Source organism: Pistacia vera, unplaced genomic scaffold (genome assembly GCF_008641045.1).
Source record: "Pistacia vera cultivar Batoury unplaced genomic scaffold, PisVer_v2 Contig706, whole genome shotgun sequence".
NCBI classification, from domain to species: domain Eukaryota; kingdom Viridiplantae; phylum Streptophyta; class Magnoliopsida; order Sapindales; family Anacardiaceae; genus Pistacia; species Pistacia vera.
Genome location: NW_022196564.1, coordinates 501676 through 512085, shown reverse-complemented (window position 1 = coordinate 512085; position 10410 = coordinate 501676). Strand labels below are relative to the sequence as shown.

General features: G+C 32.9%; 1 protein-coding gene across 1 annotated transcript; it reads right to left on the bottom strand.

Annotated features, from left to right (window-relative positions):
* Positions 1 to 3335: 3335 nt before the first annotated feature.
* LOC116114302 (putative beta-glucosidase 41) lies at positions 3336 to 6542 on the bottom strand. The gene is made up of 13 exons (XM_031400453.1): positions 6270 to 6542; positions 6117 to 6183; positions 5972 to 6030; positions 5462 to 5537; positions 5299 to 5370; positions 5127 to 5214; positions 4792 to 5047; positions 4554 to 4669; positions 4245 to 4468; positions 4116 to 4147; positions 3921 to 4023; positions 3736 to 3844; positions 3336 to 3616 (listed from the first exon to the last, which is right to left on the bottom strand). Exons 1-13 carry the CDS (start codon positions 6384 to 6386, stop codon positions 3421 to 3423), a joined length of 1515 nt encoding a protein of 504 aa, XP_031256313.1. The 5' UTR covers positions 6387 to 6542; the 3' UTR covers positions 3336 to 3420.
* Positions 6543 to 10410: the final 3868 nt, after the last annotated feature.

Here is a 10410-nt window from a genome sequence, read left to right as displayed (position 1 = left end):
CCATGATTTCATCTGTGTAAGCAACACAAAGTTATCTACAGCTTAGTGGTGATTCTAGGGATGACTTAAATGGGTTTGGCTTGTTTAGATTGGTTGAGAAAAAAAGGGCTTCACAGGATTGACTTGTCTAGATTGGTTGCGGGAATTATTATTTAAGTTCACATTTTTTCTTTTAAGCTCATATAATAATTTCTTTTAAAAAAATGTGTATATATATATAATATATTAAACTAATAAGCATTAAGATAGACATTTAGTCATTATACATCTCATCTATGAAAACTCTTCCTTCTCAATATCTTGAAAACCGCCTTTTATTATTATTATTATTAAATTCTTTTTGAAATTATGCTTTTATACTTAAATTTTTTAGGATGGAAGATGCAACCAAATAATAGAAATAATAATAAGGTTTCACGATTAAAGACTTAAAAGTAATCGATTTATTACTACTCTGCATTTTATTATTATTTAACCAAGATCTAGATAAGATTAGATATATTATCATCATATACATATATATGTATATGATACCATCATGGAGGATATGCAGTAAATCAAAAAATATAAATTCAAAATGTCATTGAAAATAAATTTGAAAACTTGTATTTGTGTATCCAATATCTTCTAGGAGTAGCTAGTCAGAGACTGTTTTTACATGAGAGAGGCTTTGGTATAAGAGAAATTTGTTACAAAAACCATACCTTGCATGAAGTAAATTACAATATTTATAAACCTTGAAAATACTTTAACTTACAGAGTATTGTTTGGTCACAAGTAGACTTCATGTAACTTTACATGAGCATTGTTGGTCACAATTGTACTTCTTAAGAGTACTGTTGTCACAAGTGAACATACTTTAACTTGGAAGAATGTCTAACCATGTGCCGAAATCTTTTTTAGGTTTCTCTATTTTGCAATCTTGCGGACTTGTGTTTCTTGTTGTTACTTTTCAGTAAGTGTTGGCAATGGTTTGTCTGAGGCGACGAAACTCTAATATTGCATTGACAGAGGATCTTGAATATTTTCCATGCAGATATAATTGATGTTAGTTCCATAAGAATTCTGACTCGGATGTCATTTGTGAGAAGGGACTTTGATAATTTTCTTGACCATCTTCTTTTGGAGAGATGGCGATTTTGACCTGTTTAAGTAAATTAAAGGGTTTTGTAGCAGTCATCTTCATAGCTATGGGTGAGATTGACATAGCACAGAGCCTTGTTGGATACTTCTTCATCTATTCTGGAGTTAGGAACGAATCAGCTTTAGATGCGTATACAAGCACACATACACGCATGCACGCACGCGCACACACATACACACATATATTATTTTGTGGTTTTTTCTTTTCTTGTTAAGTGTTTTTATAGGATTGCTAGCCGTAACTATTAAAATTAGAGATGTTTAAATGGGTCGACTGGTTAATATGATAAATTTATTTGACTAAATATGAGATATATAAAAAAGTTTTTTTTAATCCAAAATTAGCACAATTAAGCATGAAATGTGCACCCATATCGATGCTTTCATTCATCTCAGAATAAAACAAATGACCTCTTTACAATTCTAATTAAAGTAGTACCAAAACATTTTAAATTAACTATTATATGTAGGGTTAAATAAGTGTTTTAAATGAAAACTTAAAATAAAATTAATATGACAGCTACTTTAATTTGACAGTTTATATACAAAAACCAAATTTTCACAAATCTCTGGTCAAGGAACAAGTCTCGTTGAATGTGCTGGGAAGCTAGCGGCGCGGGTGTGTCCCTGACGCAAAAAATATGATGAGGAGGATGAAAGAATCCGATGCTGGGAAGAGTATAGCAGTTACAGAGATCAAAAACACACAGTGGATAAGGGGGAATGTGCTGAAAGAAAAGAACACACACAACGACCACCATACCGAATAACGTGAAAAAAAGATTTGCGGAGTTCAACGCGTCAGCTAAGGCTCATGACACAGAGAGCATACTCTATTCAATGAGCTTATGAAAATTTAACGGTCTGCAAAAAAACTACGAATAACAAGGATTACACTAAAAAACACATAACAGTATGGGGCAGGTTAGATAGGAAAAAAGGACAGCGCGGAATAGGCTAAGGTCATGTGTTTAATTAGAGCGGTTGGCGGATTTAGATTTCAGGCACAAAATTGTAATCAGATGTGCATAAAAGATCTTCAAGATTTATCCATGTATATAGATCGAGAAGCAACAAAAGTTAGTCACACACCCAACAAATATATCTACGTATCGATTAACCCCAATACTAAGGAAAATAACCTATTCAATGCAAAAGTTGTAGAATCGGCCAGAAGAATTTCCTTCTTTTTTATACCTCCAAGTTTGTGGGATTGTTCTTGACAAATGCACAATTCTTGGAGAAGCTCATTGATCATGTTGATAAATATCCCCAAAATGATCCATTTTTGTTTAAGTTCCTATAAAACCATGTTAAGTGAAGATGGGATGCAAATTGTTTTGGGTGAACAAATAAAACTCTTACCAAGGCTATCATCTAGTTTTATTTTATCCTCAAATTTTTGTTAAGTAAATTCATAAATTCTTATATATGCTTCCTTATTTATTTAAAGCATTATTAGTGTACTGAAATTTAGAATATATGACTTAGAACACCTTTTAATGAAGAAATGTTGCATTTTAGCAGAACAGTAAGCGAATTTTTCCCACCCAAGTTTGCCTTAAGAAACACTTCCCCACTTAAAAAGTTTCAAAATACCACTTTCCACCCAAAGTTTATATTTCGTTTAATACCCAAAATACACTTCACTTTCTTAGCAGGCGTTCGACGAGTTACCATGAGCCAAGGTAAGAGGGGTTTCGTAGAATGGAGGCCGGTGGATTAAATGGTGGTGATTGATTAAATATTCATTACTGGAATCAGTAGAAAATCAGCTAAAATTAAAAAACTCTAGATTTACGGTGCTGACAATCAGTAAGAAATCAAAGGTTGGAGTGAGATAGGTTTTGTAGAGTGGAGATTGGAGGTTCAAATGATAGTGACAGAGAGAATTTTTGTCATAAAAATCAGCTTTGGATAATAATATAATATAAATTTTGGGTGAGAAAGTGGTATTTTGAAACTTTTTAGATGGTGGGAAAGTAAAAGTTGTTTACTCTGTAGCAGAAATGTCAAATCAAGTTAACACACTTGGACGGCGTGTCGTATGTGACTAAATCTTGTATAATTTCTTTTTGTTAAAATATTCATGAAATGTTAGGGCCTTTAGGGTATTATCCCAAAAATTTTCATTGTTGGGTTAATATCCCATTTTCATTTCCAAAAGATAAAATGGAACATATATGTATTGGTTGAGAAAAAAAATCTTCCTTTGATTCTTTCTTATTTTCTAATTTTGTAAGAATGGTACATGTTTGCTTGATACAGAAACTATAATTAAATTTGGTTGCTCTGATCAGTTTGTAACCTGAGTACAGACTTGAACCATTTAGCTGAAGTTTTAGGAATTCTTGTCAAGTTGTTTTTGTAATCCACAAAGTACAGTCCAAAACGGACAGTATAGCCAGAGTTCCATTCCCAGTTGTCAAGCAAAGACCAAATAAAGTAACCTCTTACATCACATTTGTCTTGCCTGTAATGTCAATCATTCAGTTTTCTGTTAGCCACCTCAAACAAAAAGTATAGCATCTATTCTTTCGATGATGTTAACTGTAGGAATTCAAGTCAAATTGGTTGATAATTTGCCATTACCTTATTGCAGCAGAAAGGTTTGAAAGATAGTCTCTATGGTATCTTATTCTCTTGTCATCCTGTAAAGCCTTGTCTAAAGCTATCAAGGGACTATTTAGATCGTCCATACCTGTAACCATGAATTGAAACTCATATAACATATCAAAGAGTTCGAATTCAAAGCTTTTGAATACAAAAATACTCACCATTTTCTGTTATAACTACAGGAGGATTCCCATACTTATCTTTAACATATTTCGCCAACTCTCGGATGCCCCGTGGCACGATGTGCAGCCAGCGGGAAGCTGCCTGGAGGAGCAAGTGTATATCAGGCTATCAGCTGGCTTTTATTTGAAACCTATAATTTATATCTTAGACCCCAGTAAGTTGTTTGGACATACTCTTTCTCCGATTGCAATTCCACCACGAAAACCTACAAGTCAAGAGATGAAAGAAGATCATCAGCTTCTTTCAATTAATTTGACAATGTTTAATCTTTGAATGTAAAGAATTGTTGCTTGGTTTCTTACAAGTAGTAATAACAGCAGCATCAGAGTAAGCATCCTGCAGAATTAGTTTCTGAATTCCAGTCCTGTCATTCCGGGCATATAATGTGGTGTAATGATTTAGGCCAATAAAATCCAAGGACCCCATAAGCACTTTGGAAATCTCTGGTGAAATCTTTGGTAGTCTCTCGCCAACAAGCCTTGTCATTGAAAATGGATATTCTCCAAAGAAAAGTGGATCAAGGAACCTGATTCACAATTTTGTTATACTTAAGGAATTGATTCCTCGTAAAGTGTGGTGAATTGGATATTTGCATAAGATAATAGTAATACCATCCAATTCCAAAATCTACTGCTCTTTTTGCTGCATCTTTGTCCTCATCTTTATCAGATATCGGTTCATACCATTTAGCATCAAGTGCTATCCCAATTACACCTCCTTGTTCTTCCTGGAAAATCCCATGTATGAGTAAATTGAAAAGAAAAGCACAAATGTAAATTTAACAGGAGAATCAAAGAGGTATTGTAAAATGCTCCTCTTATTTTTTTCCTTTTTTGTGAAAATTAGTACCTTGAAATTTCTCTGGTAGCTATGATAAGCAGCAGCATGAGATAGCAAGATGTTATGAGCTACAATGTAAGGTTCAACTGCAGACTTTCCTGTCTTACAAAACACATGCCCGAAAATCGAACACCTACCAGGGGCTTGAAGGCCTGTGTCATAACCTTGGATTGCAAAACCATGAGGTTCATTGAAAGTGATCCAGTTCTTAACTCTATCTCCAAATTCTTCGAAGCATGTGAATGCATAACGCTCAAAATCTTCTCTGCATTTACTCGAATGCAATTATGTAAGCTCGGTTTGTATTCTCGAAAACATCACACGTAACATTTCAATGTACTTACACAATTTGACTACTTAACCATCCTTCATATTTATCTTCAAGTGCCTGTGGAAGATCCCAATGGTACAGTGTTACATAAGGCTGGATTCCTGATAAAACAACAATAGCTAAAGCTTCAGAAGAGGTAGAAGTCATGTAAAAAGTAAATTCCAAGTGATATTTCACTGAGCTACCTTTCTCCAGTAAAGCATCTATGAGATTGTTGTAGTAATTTATTCCTTCTTGATTTGGTTCCCCTGTTCCATCTATCAAAGATAAACTTCCGAAGGAGTAAGCCAAAAACAGGCAATAAAGAACAATGGGGAACAAAACTTCTGGACCAGACTTTGAACTTACTTGGAAAGATTCTTGGCCAAGATATGGAAAATCTGTATGCATCTATTCCCAGATCCTTCATCAAATCTATATCACTCTGTAAAGATTTTGTTTTCATCTTTGGTTTGTTAGTAAAAGTCTAGTTACGGGTTTCTATTGACTCTGATATATATATATATATATATAAATATCTGACTATATTCTAGGTTGAATTATTGAATACCTCGTGTGCTTTTTTATATTGTATTTTGTTGGTGACACATCATCATCATTATCATCTAAATATCCTTAATTATTTTTATATTAGTCGTATGATTATAATAACAATTTATCAAATGACGTTATAGATTCTTATCCAAATGATCAAATTGTTTCCCTACATTTTAGGCCAGAAAAACTTCCTTAATGAACAAGCTTATTGTTGTGTTCTGACTTCTGATTATAACTTGATACCTTCCGAAGATGACTGAACATGCACAGGCAATAGAGTTCTATCTAATACAAGTTTTGAAGTCAAATTTCTGAACTTACCTTGAACCGATGATATTGATCAACAGCAGTGTCTGCATTGCTGAAGTCCAAGATTTTCCCTGCAAAAAGAAAAACAGGGAATATGAATATAACAATATTAGTCCTGAAACGTAGTTTTGCAATATTGTATTTGAATTATTCTGACCTGGTTGTCTTGTGAAAGTGTCCCATATACTATTTCCTTTGTTTCCTTCATTTACAGCTCCTTCAAACTTCAACAACCACACGCCGTGAATTATTCCGTTAGGCAATGTCCTTGCCTGAACTTTATCAATACAGAAAGAAAGTAAAATGATACCTGGTAAGCTGAAGAAGCTGTTCCGAACACGAACCCTTCTGGAAAATCAGCTCTACTAATGGATTCAGAGTTCACAAAGAGGTGCCATAAGAGAAACAGGACAAGCTTGATTGTCATAGATAAAACAAAAACAAAAGTTTTACACAAAAAATGAAATATAAGTTCTATTTTAAGATGCTTAAGAAAAGTTTCTAGGATGAATTCAATAATATACTAAAGAAAAGGGGAGAATGTTAGTTATCTTAGTTGTAAAGAAGAAGGATTTGATTGAAGAAAAAAGAGCAAAAGCGACTGCAAGTTATCTCTTGCAGTGCAAGGTGTTCTTAGGTGTAGGTTGGAGTGGCTTGCGGAGGTTGTATTGTGACTCTTTGTCACCGATAGCCACGTTTTCTTTATAAAGAAAGAAGATACAAGAAACTGAGAACCCATAATTAGCGATTGAATATTAAAATTCTGTAAAGAAATTGCTTGAAACTACACGTAAGATTAGATACTGATGATCAAAAGTGTTGCTTCTGGGAATAAACAAAAGGGTGCTAAGGATGTGGGTCGCATCTTTAGGTTTAATGTCAAATTATAGGCTACAGGTTTTAGTTGGTGGGATTAAGAAGAGAGTTGAGTAAACTGTAGATAATCCTGGAATTCAATATTAGTTTACCAAAGTTATTGATTGTGATATTTTGAATCATTAATTAAGACAGAAATGAAGCGTTTTGACAGATGAGAATGAGAGCAGTCCTGTAATTGTCAGTTGATTCTGATTAATTAGTTGTAACTTATTCTGATTTTGATTGATTACTCATGTTTAACAATTCCATTACGATTCTCAAGCTTTGAGTTTTCTAATCAAAATAACTAGATAGTCCGATTGGTTTATTAATTTATACCCTATTCTCAAAATATCTGTTTGTTTTATTATTTAGGAAATATTATTATATTTTATTTAATTACTTTTAGACCCCTAAGTTTATTAATTTAATTAAACACCCATAGATTTTTTTTTAAATTAACAAAAATACCCCCATCCACCCATAGTTACCAGATTCCGAAAACCACCGTCGGTGGTAGCCGGGATCTGTCACAATGACGTACAAACGATCGGAAAAGGCCAGATCTGGCCGTCAACGATGGCCAAAGATATGGCCATCGTTGACCGACGACCATCGACAGCCAAATCTGGTTTTCGGTCAGATCGACGCACGACCGGCCAGATCTAACCAGTCTGCATCGTAACGCCAGATTCCAACCAGATTCGACGATGGTCGCCAGAATCTGGCACTGTGGGTGGGTGAGGATATTTTTGTCATTTTACAAAATTTTTATATATTGGAGTGTTTAGTTAAATTAGCAAACCTAAAGGGTTTTTTTTTTTATTAATTTTTAAATTTTACCTCGTAATAAGCACCCTACTCAACTACCCAATACTATTTCCAAAATCATCGTATTGTTTTCTCAGTGTTTATTTCTGAAAACATATTTCTATACTTTTGTTTCTAAGTTTTGTAATTATCAAAATTATATTTTTATTGCACAATATTAGCTAATGTAGACTGTAGTAATAAGTTTAAGTAGGGTGTGGTCAAAAAAAATGGTTCAAAAAAAAAACGACTGAACCAAAAAAACGGTTAACCGAAAAAACGGTTCGGTTACGGTTCGAAAAAAATCAAAAAATCGAATTTCCGGTTCGGAAAAAAAAAAGCAGTTAACCGAAACCGGTTTTTGAAACCGGTTTTACAAAAAAATATATAATTATATGTTATATATTAAATAAAAATAATATTATATATAAATAAATAATAATAATATATATATTATATATTAAATAAATAATAATAAATTTTAATGTATATAGTAGTGGTCAATGGAGTATATATGAATGTCTAATTTTTATTTGGATAGTGATTATTTATATTTACAATTTAATTTAGGAAAAAATAAAAAAAAAGTTTATAAAAAAAAGGGAAAAACCGGTTAACAGAAAAACCGGTTTTCCCTCCAAATCGGTTCGGTTTCAGTTCGGGAATTTTCTCGAACCGAAAACCGGTTTTGTTAAAAAAAGCGGTTAACCGCTTTTGAACACCCCTAAGTTTAAGTCCATTTAATATGGTCAAATTGGGCCTGGTCTTGTGTAAAATAAATTTATTAAACGGAATTGGATAAATACTAAAATACCTTCCTGATGTATCATGTACATAACTTATGAATATTGAGTGTGTTAGTTTATTATTTTGAATAGTATTTTTAAATATTATTGTTAAGTTGAGTTGGATTATTATTACGAGGTAAGATTTGAAAATTAATAAAAAACCCTTAGATTTTTTAATTAGCTAAACACCCTAATAAAAAATTATAAAATTGACAAAAAACTCCCACCCACCCACAGTTGCTAGATTCCACCACACATCGGAATTTGGTCGAAATCTTGTTTCATTGCGCGATGATCGAGATTTGGTCGGTCGTGTGCGCTATTGCCTTTTCCGGCTAGATCCACACGGATTAGTCGAAAAATGTTAGATCTAGCCGTCATTGACGGCCAGATGTGGCCAAAGACTAGCCGTCAATAACCAAATCTTTGGTCCTGGATTTGTCGAAAAAGGCCGATTGACACAATTGACTAGATCTAGACCGATAGTGTGCCATTACATATTCTAGCCACCTTCTAGCGATAGTTGACAAAATCTGACAAAATGGGTGGTAGGGTTGTTTTTGTTAATTTATAAAAAAATTATGAGGTATTTAGTTAATTAAAAACTTTTGTGGGTTTAAAATAGTTGAATATTGTAAGATATGATTTTAAGAAATTGAAAAACAATCATTTAATTATTTTTTTTGAAGGTTGTCAAACAAACGCAGCCCATGATTTCATCTGTGTAAGCAACACAAAAAGTATCTACAGCTTAGTGGTGATTCTAGGGATGACTTGAAATGGGTTTGGGCTTGTTTAGATGGGTGAGATAAAAAGGGGTCACAGGATTGACTTAGTCTAGATTGGTGCGGGAATTATTATTTAAGTTTACATTTTTTCTTTTAAAGCTCAATAATAATTTCTTTTAAAAAAATGTGTATATATATAATATATTATTTAAACTAATAAGCATTAAGATAGACATTAGTCATTTATACATCTCATCTATGGAAAACTTTCCTTCTCAATATCTTGAAAACCGCCTTTTTATTATTATTATTATTTAAATTCATTTTTGAAATTATGCTTTTATACTTAAAATTTTTTAGGGATGGAAGAGCAACCAAATAATAGAGAATAATAATAAGGTTTCACGATTAAGACTTAAAAGTATCGATTTATTACTACTGCTATATTATTATTATTTTAACCAGAAGATCTCAGATAAGATTAGATATATTATCAATCTACAATATTAAATGTATATGATACCATCAGGAGGAGATATGCAGTAAATCAAAAAATAATAAATTCAAAATGTCATTGAAAATAAATTTGAAACTTAGTATTGTGTATCCAATTATCTTCTAGGAGTAGCTGTCAGAGACTGTTTACATGGAGAGGCTTTGGTATAAGAGAAATTTGGTTACAAAAAACATACCTGTCATGAAGTAAATTACAATATTATAAACCTTGAAATACTTTAACATTACATGAGTATTGTTTGGTCACAAGTAGACTATGTAACTTTACATGAGCATTGTTTGGGCACAATGTACTTCTTGTAAGAGTACTGTTTTGTCACAAGTGAACATTACTTTTAACTTTGAAGAATTTGCTAACCATGTGCCGAAATCTTTTTTAGGTTCTCTATTTTTGCTGATATTCTTGCGGACTTGTTAGCTGTGCTTTACTTCAGTGATAAGTTTGGCAATGGTTTTTGTCTGAGGCGACGAAACATCTAATTATTGCATTGACAGAGGATCTTTGTAATATTTTTCCATGCTAGATATTAATTGATGTTAGTATCCATAAGAATTCTGACTCGGATGTCATTTGTGAGAAGGGACTTTGATAATTTTCTTGACCATTCTTCTTTTGGGAGAGATGGCGATTTTGAACGTTTAAAGTAATTAAAGGGTTTTGTAGCAGTCATTTCATAGCTATGGGTGAGATTGACATAGGCACAAGAGCCTTGTTGGTACTTCTTCATCTGATTCTTGGAGTTAGGAACGA